The sequence below is a fragment of the Hemiscyllium ocellatum genome, chromosome 3, assembly GCF_020745735.1.
Source record: "Hemiscyllium ocellatum isolate sHemOce1 chromosome 3, sHemOce1.pat.X.cur, whole genome shotgun sequence".
Lineage (NCBI taxonomy): Eukaryota > Metazoa > Chordata > Chondrichthyes > Orectolobiformes > Hemiscylliidae > Hemiscyllium > Hemiscyllium ocellatum.
The window spans coordinates 71270276-71285899 of record NC_083403.1 but is presented as its reverse complement, the minus strand read 5'-3'; the positions used below and the strand labels follow the sequence as shown (position 1 = coordinate 71285899).

At 39.5% G+C, this 15624-nt stretch overlaps 1 protein-coding gene across 3 annotated transcripts in view; it reads left to right on the top strand.

Moving 5' to 3' along the window:
- Positions 1–15624, top strand: part of tbc1d32 (TBC1 domain family, member 32) — a 254565-nt gene that overhangs the window by 94459 nt on the left and 144482 nt on the right. For 2 of the 3 annotated variants that reach the window (XM_060850896.1, XM_060850912.1), the window contains 2 exons: positions 13990–14082; positions 14423–14580. In XM_060850896.1, coding sequence (XP_060706879.1) covers positions 13990–14082; positions 14423–14580 — 251 coding nt within the window. The remainder of the gene's footprint in view (positions 1–13989; positions 14083–14422; positions 14581–15624) is intronic. The other variant, XM_060850904.1, reaches the window with a different exon arrangement.

The window sequence follows — 15624 nt, the reverse complement described above, 5'->3', positions numbered from 1 at the left end:
TAACAGGAGAGAGATTAAAAAAAAACACGAGAGGCAATTTTTTTTACCGAGGGTGGTTCACGTATGCAATGAACTTTCTGAGGAAGTGGTGGTTGTGGATACAATTACAATGTTTATAAGACACCTGGACAGGTACATGAATAAGAAAGGTTTGGAGGGAGATGGGCCAGGAGCAGGCAGTAAGATTAGGAATACGTTTGGCATGGACTAGTTGGACTGAAGGGTCTGTTTCTGTGCTGTATGATCATATGCTATAATTGGGACTTGAACTGGGCCTCCTCAACTGTATTTGCATACACACTGAGCTTGTCTAATCTTATCTCATAAAACAACCTTCTAATTCAAGGTGTTCAAGTGTAGACCTTCTCTCAGCTGTCTCCACAACCTTTGCATCTTCCCTTAAATTTAGTGACCAGCATTGTGTGCAGTGTTGAAGATGAAGTTCCTCAACAGTGCCCTATATAACTGAAACATAACCTCCTTACTTTGTTATTCAATTCCCAATGATAATATTCCTCTATTTATCCTAATTGCTGGCTGTTCTGGATGTTTTTTTTTTGTGATTCATGGATGGGAGAACCCAGATTCCTCTGTTCATCGGAGTTCTGCAATCTCTCGCTATTTAAATAATTTTTCTTCATACTTCCCGCCAACAAACAATTTCACAGTTTATCAAATAATAGTGCATTTGCCACATTTTTGCACGCTCACTTCATCGACGTCTTTTTTGCAACTTCTGTCTTCTTCACAAATTACTTTCCTATCTGTGTGTCATCAGTAAATTTGACAACGTACCTTCCATCCCTTCCTATAAGTTTTAAATAGTTGAGTACCAACATGTGGGCATCACTTTTTATAGCTTGCCAATCTGAAAAATACCTTATCTGCTTCCTGTTTGCCACTCATATTTTGTCCATGTCAATATTCTAACCCCATATATCATTAGCTTTTATTTTACGCAATTGTCTTCTGGAAATCTAAGTAATGTACATCTGTTGATTTTCTTCTTTATCCAGAGCATGTGTTACTTCCTCAAAGAACTCCAGTAGATTGGTCAAGCATGATTCCCCTTTCTGCAAACCAAATTGAATCCACCTGATAATGTTGAACATTTCTAAGTGCCTAGCTTAGCTTCTTTAGCAATAGCTTCTAACATTTTCCCTATGATAGATGTTAAGCTAACTGGCTGTAGTTTCCTGCTTTCTGTCTTGTATCCCATTATGAATAAAGGAGTTAAAATCACTCTCTTCTAACCTAATGGCACTATCCTTGAATCGAAGAAGGTTCGGAAACTTTGAACCCAATGCAACATTTCCTTAATTGCATTGTAAGTTCTACACTCTTTCTTTCTATAGGGCCAACTCAACTTTGTTAACTTCTTTCTCCCTTAAAATATTTATAGGAACACTTATTCTTTCGGACATTGTGCTTTTGTTAATATATATTCTGGCCAATCTTTTTGACCAGTCATCTTTCTTTGCACAATTTTAAATGCTTTTTCTTTTCATTTGATACCATCTTTAACATTTCTAGATAACCATAGATCGTATGTCCTTCCTTGCAAAATTTATTACTTATTTATATTCACTTATTTTCAATATTCTAAAATTTCCCCTTATATGTCTGTTACTCCATCTCTATTGACCGATGCTTTAACATTCAATCCTATCATGGATGCTGCTGCCACGGGTGGCTTTACTATTAGGTCATTAATTAACTCTATCGCATTGCACATTACCACATCTAGTGTAGCTTGATCTTTGAACAGCTCCAGAACATTTGTAAAACTATTTCTCAAAAACATTGTATGAGAGGCAGCACGGTGGCTCAGTGGTTAGCACTGCTGCCTCACAGCGCCAGGAACCCAGGTTCGATTCCCGCCTTGGGGCAACGGTCTGTGTGGAGTTTGCATATTCTCCCCGTGTCCGTGTCGGTTTCCTCCGGATGCTCCAATTTCCTCCCACAGTCCAAAGATGTGCAGGTCAGGTGAATTGGCCATGCAAAATTCCTTGCAGTGTTAGGTGCATTAGTCAGGGGTAAATGTAGGGGAATGGGTCTGGGTGGGTTGCTCTTCGGAGGGTCAATGCTGACTTGTTTGGCTGAAGGACTTGTTTCCACACTGTAGGGAATCTAATCTAATCTAAACTCCTCAACTAGGTTATCTTTGCCCAGAGAGAATTTTCCACCCTATATGTAGATAAAGTTCTCCCATAATTATTGCCATGTCTTTTTGGTAAACTTCTTGTTATTTCATAATACAAGTGCAGATGCTGGAAATTTGAAACAAAAACAAAGAATGCTGAAGAAACTCAGCAACTCTGGCAGCATTTGCAGAGAGAGAATTAATGTTTCGAGTCCAGTGTCTCTGCTTCAGAACTCATAAGTATCTGTTTTCTCTGTGTGTTTACCACTGCATAGACTTGTCCTCCATGTGCTTCATTTAGTGATGTTTGAAGTGGTTCTCGCCTTCACGGATGTTCCACCAGTTTGTGTGTTCTCGGGCAAGCAACTCCCACTTGTCAGTCGGGATGTTGCATTTGTTTAGGGAGGTTCCTTTATGGTGTTTCCTTTGCTTATGGAGCCCAGAGTAGAGAATAGTTATTTAGTGTTGTTTGTTATTTGTGTATTTCAACTGGTCATGCATGCCCAGTGTTTCGATGATTTCAATTGCATTGGGAGAGGGCACTCATGTTTGCATAGCTCATTTTGCTATACCATGCATTTCGTTAACATGACTTTGCTATAACATTGATGAATTGGGAACACTGTTTCTAAAGCATGAGGTTTTAAAGTGTGTATCGGTTTTAACACCATACCAGCCCCATTTGTTTAAATGGTACTGCTGTTACGTGATTTTCTCATAACACCGGGTTGCATGAGAATGGAACTACTGTGCGATAGCAGAAATAGCACCACTGGTTATAACACACCAAAGATTTGATGTGTCTGCTGTACATGGACCATTTTTCTTATGCTTACAAGAGGGTAGGGACCATGGCTGCTCTGGAGACCATGAGTTTAATCCAAGGGCTTGTCATAGTCGAAGAAAAGTGTTATGTGGAAGGAGCAAGCTGGTAGAAAATCTTTGTTTGCTGAATTTTTAGCCTGAGACTTATGCTCTCACAGCTCATGGTGATTTGTAGCTCAGGCTTGGAGTGTGTATGTGCATAGGCATTGTATATGTACTGCAGTTCATGAACCAAAGTTGGGATGCGCTTGATTCAAGTCTGGAGATAAAGGTTGAATAGTTTCCTGCTCATCCTGTGGAATCATTCCATTCCAGTGGGGAGCTTCATGGGGGTTGGGTGGAGTGTTGTGATGAGGAAGATGGAGAAGAGCATTGGTGCGATCTCGCAGCTCTCTTTGACCATAATGGATCTGATAGTGAAGCAGAAGGAGAATAGGAACACATTTTTGTAAGCAACTGGATTTGAGGAGGATATTTCACAATCTCTCTGTTGACAGAGTTCTTTGTGAGATCAAAGAAGGCCATGCTATTCCCTGCACTTGTCACACTCTGAAAATCATGTCCAATGCACTTCTTGAAGCCACATTGTGACCGGAAGAGGAAGTCTTCAGCCATGTTGCAGTGGTTAAGGAGGATTCTCGAGATGTCTTTCCCATGGAAGACTGTTGGAAAATTCCTCTTATTTCCAGTAATGGACCTTTCTCCTTTCGTGAAGATGGTCACAATTGTGGCACTTGAGATCTCTGGCATGCTCCCTTCCTTTCAGACAAAAGTGATAACGTTGTGGATTTGCCCTCTGCCTCATTTTTTATTTCACTGGGGATTCCATCTCCGCTGAGACCTTGTTTCTGAGCTAATGGATGGCTTTTTAGCCCTCACTTGTACTGAGATGGTGATGGGTAGTTTATTGTGAGATGGTGTTGAGAGCACTTTCATCGAAGGCTGCCTCTTGGTTGAGGAGGTACTTGTCTCTCCAGGCGCTATAACGGCCTCTCATTCTTTCATGAGTGATCGTTTTGAACACTCAGGTAGCTGGGTATTCGCACAGTAGGTGCCTTTGATTGTGCTGACAAAGCTGTGCACGTCATCAACATCATCATCAGCATCAGCAAGTTGTTGGGTGCCCTGTCTTTCCACCCACTATCTGTTCTTTAGATCACAGGTTCTTCAGTTGTCTGTAGTCTGTCTTCTTCTCACTTGAGGTTTGATGGAGCTGTTAGTTCAGGAATGCCTTGTGTTTGTAATCTAGGAGATCCTGGATCCCTTGATCGTTCTTGTGTAACACGTCATGGTGTTTCCTGATCAAGAGACTGAGTTTCTCCATACGTGTTATGATTATTGTGGCATCTGCGATGGACCTGTGGGCACATTGCATCTCTGGCATGCTATTCATTGCCAAGTTGAATGTGAAGCACTGCCTGACTCGGTTTTTTTTTCTTGAGTTTTTGAGTTCATCAACATTGAGTTTCTGGCAGAGTTTTTTTTTCTGTTTCTCTGGTTTGGGATCAGGTTGATGGAGATGATTGATGGAATGACCATTGACTAATCCATTCTATCATCTGCTGTGGTCGTTGCGACATGATGCAGACATTTTTGCGGTCCCTCCCTCAAGTGATGATGTTGACTATTAATTGCCGGTTCTTGGAGCTGGATTTGGCTATGAGGTCATATGCTTGTCCCTTTGAAGGAACAGGCTGTTTAATATAATAAGGTCATTTTTTTAGTCACTTCAGCAGGAGGAGGACCACTCTAGCTCATCTTTTCAAAGGTTTCCATCCTTCCGGACTCAGGCATTGAGGTCACGGCGGAGAATCAACGTGTCTCCCTTGGAGATGTGGGATAGATATTAAATTACTGAATTGCAGAATATCTACAGTTTGGAAGCAGGCAATTCAACCTATCGAGTCTACAGTGACCCTCTGAAGAAGATGCCACCCAAACCTCCCAACTACCACCGCCCTGTCCCCCCAACACTATCACCCTGTTGGCCAATCCGCCCAACCTGCACATCTTTGAACTGTGGGAGGAATCCCACACGGACTTAGGGAGACTGTACCAACTCCACTAAGACTGACACCTAAGGGTGGAATGGAACCTCGATCTTTGGCACTGTGGTGCAGCAGTGCTAACCATTGAACCACCATGCTACCCTGTAGAGAAGTGTTCTTCAGGTTTGCCTTTTCAGACGAAGGTGTAATATCCTTCTTCTATGTTCAAGGTCAATGTTATAGTGCTGGAGTTCTCAGGTTGTAATGGCATTGCGATGATCTGCTCTCTCGTTGGGGTCAGAGGGGTATTGCAGGCTGATCTCTTGCAGCAACAGGTTAAGGACCAAACCAAGACAATGCAGGGGAGGCCACAGTTTTGAATGGTATATCTTAGCTTTGATTATTGTAACTTCCTGCTGCCCCTGGTTCCAAATTATTCCTTTGTGTTGTATATAACCTACCCCTGAGGTAATATACAGTCGTGCCTGCTGCTGATGATCATGTCATCATACACTCATCCAGATGCAGACCTACAATTTGTGTATGTGTTGATTTGCTTTGCTTCCCTTTAGGGCTTCGGCTTGTGCTACAAATTCTGCAACCAAAATTTTAGAATCACTATCTGGGAGCAAGCACTGTTCAGGTAATCAGTTTGCTTAAAGTGCACATTGTTTGGCCATACATACAGGCACACTATTTGATATAAGCAGTCTGGGTTTCAAGGATTCTTGTGTGTCTGAGGAATTGACCACATTTAAGTTGCTTTTTAAAATTTGGGTGAGAGTTTGGTGTTTTAACCATGATATAAACCTTACCCACAATTGTGCAGGATGTCTTAGCTTTAAAATTGTACTGTTATTCTGACCCAACAACTTGAATCTTTAAGTCTTGATGGTTTCCTCTAGCCCGGAGTTAAACTGCATGATTTTAGATTAATCATCACGTCTCTCCAAGCTTCTCAGTTCATTTTCTTCTCCTTTGGAATTTAAACCAGCCAATATGTTTGCTTCTAAATCCCAATTAGCAATATCTGTTATTAATATTATCTCTTCCTAATCTTTTGAGAACTCTGGCAGAAACCAAAATCCTTAATTAAAATTTGCAACATATTTTTAACTCCAAGATTCATCCAATTTAAAGCTGAATTTATTACAGTTACTCCAAACATTTCTTAACAATAAAATAGGTCATGTTTAATCCAAATGGTATGTCACATTTCAAAGCAACAGACATCATGCACACAAACATCAATTTGTTTCACAAACAAATAGAAAAATGAAAAGAATGCACAAATGAAAATCATTGTACTAGCTCTTGAAGGTAGAAGAACAAAAATAAACTTAATTGTAAACCACATACAAAACAGACTACTAAGGGCTAAATCACTTTAAGTGACAAAGACATTAGCCTGCAATTCATCCACCTAAGGGGCTGCTTCTCTAGCTTGTCCTTTGCCCTTTCATTCCAGAACAGAGCCAAATGATTGTTTTAATGCAGTGTTACAGATTCAGCAGCAGACTTTCACAGTCAGTGTCTGATGATATGTGTCCATGTTCTGAGGTCCATAGCCAATGATATCAATTCATCTTGGGTGTCTGGAGCCCTTCTCCTTTTCCTCTGATTGGGCTGAGTAAGTTCCCGAGCTTAGGGTGGCCAGCAACAACTTATTATCATCTGTGGATTCCCACCTTTTTGATCAATCTGGGAAATGACCACGTGGATCTTGTTTTTGTGACTCTTTCCCTATCTCCAAGGCTAATCTCTTCAGTTTCTCAGGCGTGAATGGGCTGAAATTTCTTTTTCTAATAATCTCAATATCTGGCCTGGGTACAAAGTCAATTTTTTTCTCTAGCTGATCATATAGCACAATTGATCACTTGGAGGTGTAGTGGACAGCTAAGAAGGTTACCTCAGATTACAACAGGACCTTGACCATTTGGGCCAGTGGGGTGAGAAGTGGCAGGTGGAGTTTAACTCAGATAAATGCGAGGTACTGCATTTTGGGAAAGCAAATCTTAGCCAGACTTATACACTTAATGGTAAGGTCCTAGGGGGTGTTGCTGAGCAAAGAGACCTTGGAGTGCAGGTTCATCGCTCCTTGAAAGTGGAGTCACAGATAGATAGGATAGTGAAGAAGGCATTTGGTATTGTTTTCTTTATTGGTCAGAGTATTGAGTACAGGAGTTTGTGAGGTCATGTTGCGGCTATACAGAACATTGGTTAGGCCACTGTTGGAATATTATGTGCAATTCTGGTCTCCTTCTAACAAAGACTAAACGTTGTTGCAGACTCTCATACAGAAGCTAGTTTTCCTGTCTTTTCCATAATGTTCTTGACTACTGTGGTGCTTTCAATGTAATTTCTCCTAACCTTTCCCTTAATTCTGAGTTTACTTCTGCGTCACACCAAATCTTATCCTTCTTCAGTGACTCCCAGGATATCTTAATTTTTAAATTTGTTCTCTTATCCATCTGAAATTTAATTTACAACCTCTCTGAGTCCCCACCTTATAGGGTCATCTTTGAGCATGTCACTATTCTCTTGCCTCTGTGGCTGTTTACTTGCTCTTGTCCTGTGGCAATTCACCCTCTTCTCATAATGACTTGATCTGCACACTGCTCTTGTGCAGGATAAATCCAGTTTGCAGTTTTGGACTCACTGTGCTCCCCTTTATATTGTTCTACCCTACCATTTCCAAATTTGATCTCAATGGTCCATTTATCTGGCTAGCAGACTACCAATGGGTGGTAAATAAAGGTTTCCTCTGCCTTTGTGCATCTGATTGTCTGACTTACTGACCACTAATGGACCATTGAGCTCACAGTACCAATTGTTAATGTTCAAGGCAACAGAATTACGGGCTACAAACTAAAAGACGAATACAAAACTTTTAATAGTCAAATTATGAATAATGTTATTAAAATAAGAAATGCTAGATCTGGTGATGTATTCTAACTATATGATGAGGGAGCCAGCGGACTCTCTTATGGTTCATAGTGATCATATCTGTATCAAGTGTTGGTTTTTTGAGGAACTCCAGCTGAGTTAATGAGCTAGAGTCTGAGTTCCGAGCACTGCAACACAACAGTGAGGGGTGAGTTACCTGGATGCTGTCTTTTGAGAGGCAGTCATAATCTTTAGATTAACAAACTCAAATTTGGTTAGTGGTCAGCAACAGGAGGGTGTAGCTAACAGTGAGGCAGGTAGAGGGATCCGGGAGGTAGTGGTGATGGAGCTCACCCCATGAGCTTGCCTAAGAGGTTTGAGATTCTTGCTCCCTGTGTGGATGACAGTAAGGACGACATGAAGGGTGAGCAAACTGATTATAGAATGGTGGTCCAAGGAACTATGCAAGCAGGAAGGAAAAAAGAGAAATATAGATGCAATCAGGGATAGTATAGTCAAGGGAATAAACACTATTCTCTGTGGCCAGGATCAAGAGTCCTGAAGGCTGTCTTTCCTGCCTGATGTCTAGGTTCAGCATATCTCGTGGGCTGCAGAGGAACTTTGAGCAGGAGGGGAAAGATCCAGTTTTCATGGTCTACATAGGTACCAAAGTTAAAGATGGAAAGAAAAAAGAGGTTCTGCTGAGTGATTGAGCTGCTAGGGGATAAATAAAAAAGCAGAACTAAAAAGATTTCTACCTGAACCATGAACTAATTGGCAAAAGCTCAACAAGATAAAAGATTTTTTTTACCTATTTAAAAGATTAGAGAGAGATAAGAATGGACATTGGGCCACTGTAAAATGAAGCTGGAGAAATAGTAATGGGAACAAAGAAATGACAGAGGAAATGCATAGGTACTTTGCATCAGTTTTTTCAGCATCTAAGATTTCAACAAATGTCAAGGGGGCTGAGATGAATGTAATGGCTGTCACTAAGGAGAAGCTGCTAGAGAAGTTGGATAAATATCCATTTTGAAGAAGAAAGAGAGGCAGAAGACATGAATCCACAGGTCAGTTAGCCTGACATTGGTTGTTGTCCACTATTGAGGATGAGATTCTGGAGTACTTGAAAGTGCCTGGTAAAATAGGGTTGAGTCAGCGTGAGTTTGTCAAGTGGAGGTCATGCCTGACAAATCTGTTAGAATTCAGAATTCTTTGAGGAGCCAGTGGATGTGATCTTTTTGGATATCCAGAAGGCCTTTGACAAGGTCTGCACAGGAGGCTGCTAAACAAGGCAAGCTACTGGCATGGATAAAGGACTAGCCGACTGCCAGAAGGCAGTGAATGGAGATAAGAGGATTTTTTTTGGATTGGCAGCAGGTGACGAGTGGAATTCTGCATGGGTCCATGATGGGACCACAGCCATTCATGTTATACATTAACAGTCTGGATGAATGAACTGAGGGCATTGTTACTAAATTTGTAGGCGACATAAAGTTGACAGGACAGTTCATTGTTGAGGAAGCAGGGAGGCTAGGGAGTGGGTAACTAAATGGCAGATGGAATACAATGATGAAAGATGTGAGACTATGCACTTTGGTAGGGTGTATAGAGGTGTGACTATTTTCTAAACAGGGAAAGGCTTTGGAAACCTGAAGCGCAAAGAAAATTGGGACTCCTAGTTCAGGATTCTCATATGGTTAACATACAGGTTCAGTTGACAGTTAGGAAAGCAAATGCAATGTTAGCATTCCTTTCAAGAGGGCTAGAATATAAGAGCAGAGATATACTGCTGATGCTGTATAAGGCTTGGTCAGATGACATCTGGAATATTATGAGCAGTTTTGGGCCCTTTATCTAAGGAAGGATGCATTGCCATCGGGAGGGACTCAGAAGAATGATCCTGGGGATGAAGAACTTGTTATATGTGAAGTGATTTGAGGACTCTGGATCTGACTTTCATGGAGTTGAGAAGAATGACGGAGGTATCTCATTAAAACTTAAAGAATACTGAGAGGCGTTGATAGAATGAATGTGGAGAAGATATTTACACTGGGAAGAAAGACTCTGACCTGAGGATGCAACCTCCGAGTTAAAGGAACGACTGTTTAGTACTGGAGTAGAGTGGTGCTGGAAAAACACAGCAGTTCAGGCAGCATCCGAGAAGCAGAAAAATCGACGTTTCGGGCAAAAGCCCTTCATCAGGAATACAGGCAAAGTGCCCAAAGAGTGGAGATTCTGCCTGTATTCCTGATGAAGACCTTTTGCCCGGGACATCGATTTTTCTGTTCCTTAGATGCTGCCTGAACTACTGTGCTTTTCCAGTACTGCTCTACTCCAGAATCTGGTTTCCAGCATCTGCAGTCATTGTTTTTACCTACCTGACTGTTTAGTACTGAGATTTGAAGGAATTTCATTGGCCAGATAGTGGTTATTCTGTCAAGCTCATTGCCGCAGAGATGCCAAATTATTGAGTGTATTTAGGACAGAAATAGACTGATTCTTGATTGGTAAGGGGATCAAAGGCTACAGAGAGAAAGCAATAGAATGGCGTTGAGAAACACATCTGTTATAATCAAATGGCAGAAAAGACTCTAAGGGTCTAGTGGTCTCATTCTTCTCCTATATCTTATGGTCTTACATCAGCACAGATGATTAGAGGTCCAAATATGGCAAAGACACTATTCTGTCGAATGCATAGAGGAATACCACTCCAGAGCTGCTGTCCAATGAATGAAGGTTTCCTTCAATGCTTGTACACTGCAGGGTATGATTTGTCACGTGACTGTAACCAGTATGAGTGAATTGCAGTATTGATATCTCATTAGAAGGCTGGGCCAGTTTCTGGTTGGGATGATGCATTCCATTTTAATCAAGCACCTGCTGTGGCTATGTCCAGTGATCATGTCCCTTGAAATTGCAAAAACGTTACATTACATTGCAGTTGCATTACATTATCTTGGCTATGACTATGCGTAGTTAAACAGCTAACATCCCCTCTATGTCTGTGCAGTTCTGAATTAAATATACATAAATCTGCTTTGTTTTTACTCTTCATCCCTCAACCAAGTGCCATCCTGCACTGTCATAGATTCATAGAATGATATAGCATGGAAACAGATCCTTCGGTCCAACTATTCCACACTGACTATGTTCCCAAGCTAATCTATTCCTGTTTGCCTGTATTTGGCCATAGCCATCCAAGCCTTCCCTTTCATGTACTTTTAAATGTTGTGACTATACCTGCATCCATCTCTTCCTCCAGCAGTTCATTCCACATATGAACCACTTTGTACAGAAAGAGTTGCCTCTTATGTCTGTTTTGAAATTTTTCTCCTCAATTTAAAATATTCCTCATAATTTTGAACTCCTCCACCTTAGGGAAAAGATCTTGCTGTTCACCTTACCTATGCCCCTAATGATTTTATAAATATCTATAAGGTCACCGTTCAACCTCCTAAGCTTCGGTGAAAACAGTTCCAGCCTGTCTTTAGAACTCAAACACTCCAGTACCAGCAACATTGCAGCAAATCCCCTCTGAACCCCCTGCTGCAGTCCAATTGCATCCTTTCTACAACAGGGTGACCAGGGCAACATGCAGCTCTCCAGATGAGGCCCCATCAACGTCCTGTATGACCTCAAGATAATGTCTCAACTCCCATTCTCAAAAGTGTCTTGTTTTTTGAATTAAGATCTGAGACATTCTTTGTCAATTTTTCACACCCCACTGGGATAGTGCACTGAAACTCCAAACCGTTATTCCTAAAATAATCACAAAGCCTTCCAGCCTGTTACATATCTGTATGTCCTTCTATGTGTCTCTCTTTTCCTAAATAATTTCACTACTTATGAGCACCCATAATTGCTTTTGCAACTTGGTTTCCTGAATCTATGTCATCTCTCTCCCTATTATACTAGTACGATCATTAATTTGCAGAGTCATCCTCCACCTTTTTTAGTGTCCAATGATTCCTAAATGTCCTGCACCTTTTAAGAATTAGGTACTATTTCATGTCATTCCACACCACATATCTCTCATGACTACTCAATCACGCTTACTCATTTCTGTTTTTGCTCTTGGTTTGTGTTTTGTTTAGAATGTTTTAGTTTATTATTTTCCTTTCTTTTGAAAATTATAGTCTTTTCTGTGGATTGACTCTTAAATTTGTTTTCTCTTCTCCTTCCTGTCATGGTTGTTCATTATTTTAAAACAAAAATTAAAAATCTATAACATTTACAATAGTAGATAGTCCCCATAAGTCCATTCAACTATGTATTCGTGCAATTGCATCAACATGTTCCATAGAAAGTTCAATTGTAAAAAAAATTGTAGTTATCTGCAGGGCCTTACCTGTAGACAGAGCAAAGTTAGACATTTTCACAATCAACTTTTCTTAATTTTAGAAAAATTTCAATTCCTATATTGCACATGCACAAGACATTCCAATAGGTTTCACAGACGATTTGTGATGACAAGAAAATGTGACAGGCTCAGAATAGGTTCAATTAGGATGCAAGATTGTGAACAGTCAGGTTCATTCTATGATTGTGGCTTGAAATGGGTAATTAAACTCATGTTGTTTGTGCAGGATGAGTTGTGAAAAAAAGTTTTTTTTTACTTTTTTTTGAAAAGCTGGTATCAAATATGGTGGAATGCTAATTGGCAAAACAGTGATGTTTCACAAGGGAAATTTGTTTCAGTAATTGCTTAACATTCACCCTTGTGGGAGTGCTCAGTGGAGGTTGTTCGATCCAGTCCGATCCCATGGGCTATGAAAATAGGGAAATAAAAAATTTGAGAACTGTATTAGTGAGGCTTTGAAACAGAAATTTGTGTGGGAAATGAGATTCCAGACTTAGAATATTTGCTGTGGTTATCACCTCCCTATGTCCTTGTGCATTACTGAGTCCTCTGTGTTTATCCCATTCACATGTTCCCGTTTCTTTAATGTCTTTGTTAATATGCTTTTGGTTATTTGACTACATTATCCAAAAACTGATCATTCTTCTGTGTTTTCCTTCTTTATTTATTCATTCAATTAAAATACCTGCCCATTACTTATATTCTCTGAAATTGCCTGTTTGTTCCATAGTGTAGCCATAATGTTTTTTTTCTAGAATATGTTTTTTTTTGGTAAGCAGTGTGTCTAAGAGAATATCTAAATTACGCATTCAGAGAACCTCTGAAATACAAAGCTTTGTAGATTTTGTTTTTGATTGTGTATTTAATGCACGTAGCATAAATTTCTAAAAATCGTGCTCAGAATGCCTTTAGAGACATATTCCTACAGGACGTGTTGAGCTTTCAGCACATTACATTTTAGCACATCCACAGTTCCAGTGTCATGAAATGCAATGTAGGTACAAATCAAAATTCCCATCTATGTCAGTAATCACCTGTTCTGTGAACCTGCCAAAACATTTCAGGCAGCACAAGAAACCATGCTAAGAAATAATTCTAAATAAAGCAATGTGAAAACAATTATTCCGTAACTAAGCACTAAACACAATTTGAGCATTGCTGCAACTGACACCTCAAGTGAATATATTTCAACAATGACCTAGCGTAATGCTGTCAAAAAACATTTGTCTAAGTTTAAGCAGAAAGAAAATGTTGCAAATATTGAAGATTTGCTTCCTCTTGCATTCCTAAATTGTTAGGTCAGAAAAAAAAACACACTAAATAAAATAATGGAATATGGAATTGTAGGCAAGAAAGATTGGGGTTGATAATTAATCCAATTAAGTACATTTTTTAATACAAAATATGCAAGTATTATCCATTTGATTTTAAATGGAAACAAACCACTGCTATTTGTTCACCAGAAAGTATAAAATGTGTGCTGCAAATTAGATGTGTAAAAGAAATTGTTTAAACTCCATTTTCCTTCCCCTTTCTCTCAGCCACTGTTGTACAGGCACTGCTGTTATCTCTCAATTACCAACCACTTCAGATTTGGAAATTGTATATATCAATTATACTTGAGACAGTACTGAGTCTTGAATTCAATTAACAACTTTCTCTGTATTTGACAACTTTGCCGTGAAAAATCCCTCCTTTCTAATGTATAATGAATGAAGCCACGAGTCATGTATTCATCAACACTAATTCCATAAACTAATGGATAACTTTTTTTAAAAAAACAGAACCGGTGGCTCTGATGGATTTGTTAGTACTGTTAATCCAGATGATGCATCAGAACCAAAAATCAGCACAGAATGCAAATACTACACAAAGAGGTAATAACCAATCGCTGCGATATGTTCTTTACGAAAGGTCTATACCGTCAAAAAGATTAAGACTGCAATTGAAAAATAGAAATAAAAATAGAAAATGGTAGAAATACACTTGGGGTATGCCAGTATCTGAAAAGTGGAGATATGTAATGTTTTCAGGAGCAGCTTGACAATGGGCCTCTACCTCAAATGTCAAATTTATCATACGAATGGAATCCATTTGACAGAACTTTGCTAGAAATGACACACATTCCTTTCCTTTTTTAAATAGTGTTGGGCCTTCTGTGCCTTTCCATCAAATTTTGAGAAGTCTGCTGTTGAACACTCTTAAATATGTATCAAGTATTTTTTCTTTCAGATTCTTTTGCTCCTGCAAATCTTGTGATGGAAGTATTGCGCATGTTATGTGGCCGAAAGGAATGTGCTACTGAGTGCTTGTACAGAAACATTATTATTGATTCCCTTCTTTTTCCAATATCCACATGGCTAAAAGATGATCAGGTGGGGATAATTTCAACAAATGTTAGTAGTGCTTTACAAATTTAATTTGAATTATAACTATTTTCATTTTATGCTTTTAATTGCATGTAGCTTGAAGCTTTGTTTAAATGAAAATGGGGGTACTACACTATGACACATTTTGGCTCTAAATAGTCTGTTTTGTTCCCAGTATAGTAAGCTGGAAATGTGCCTCCTGTCATATTAGATGAAACAGATGCACTGCTGATTAAAATGTCAATTGGGCAGAATTAATGTAGAATAATTCCTACATATCTAGCTAAACCTGATTTCAATTTTTTAATTCTCTTGTGGTTAGTTCACCAAGTGCTTAATACAAACAGCATGTTTAGCAGATACGATAAAAAAAACACTGTACTTTGCTGTTTATGATATTGAGAGCAATGAAGCTATTTTTCTGTTTCACTCCACATCATTTAATCCCACCTCCTCCTTACCATTCCCAGTCATTCAAGGACAGGATTACATCCTGCGCACCCAAAGTTTTAGGTATATACCAATATTTCTAGATACATATCAGTTAAGTAAGTAATGTTTTGCCACATTGTTCATGGTGATGTGAAACAACAGTAAATTTGATCCAATACAGAATATAATGTTGAAAAGGCATTTTGTTTATTCTAGCTTTTTGTTAAATAAAGAAATACTGCTCAATGTTGTGATTTCCGCGTTTGTAATAAGTGAAGCTAATGGACCAGTTGTTTCCTGCCTTAGGCCATAGGGCATAGGAGCAGAAGTAGGCCATTTGACACATCAAGTCTGCCCTACCATTCAATGAGATCACATCTGATCTGATAATCTTCAACTTCAATGTACTGTCTTTTCCCCAAAGCCCTTTATTCCCTTACTGATTAAAAATCTGTCTGTCTCAGCCTTGAATATTCTTAATCATGCAGCATCCTCACTGCTCTCGATAAAGAAGCCCACAGATTCATTACTGTGTCTTAAATGGGCAACTGCTTATTTTGTAATTATGCCATCTGGGTTTTTGACTCTCTCACAAAGCGAAACAACCTCTACGCATCT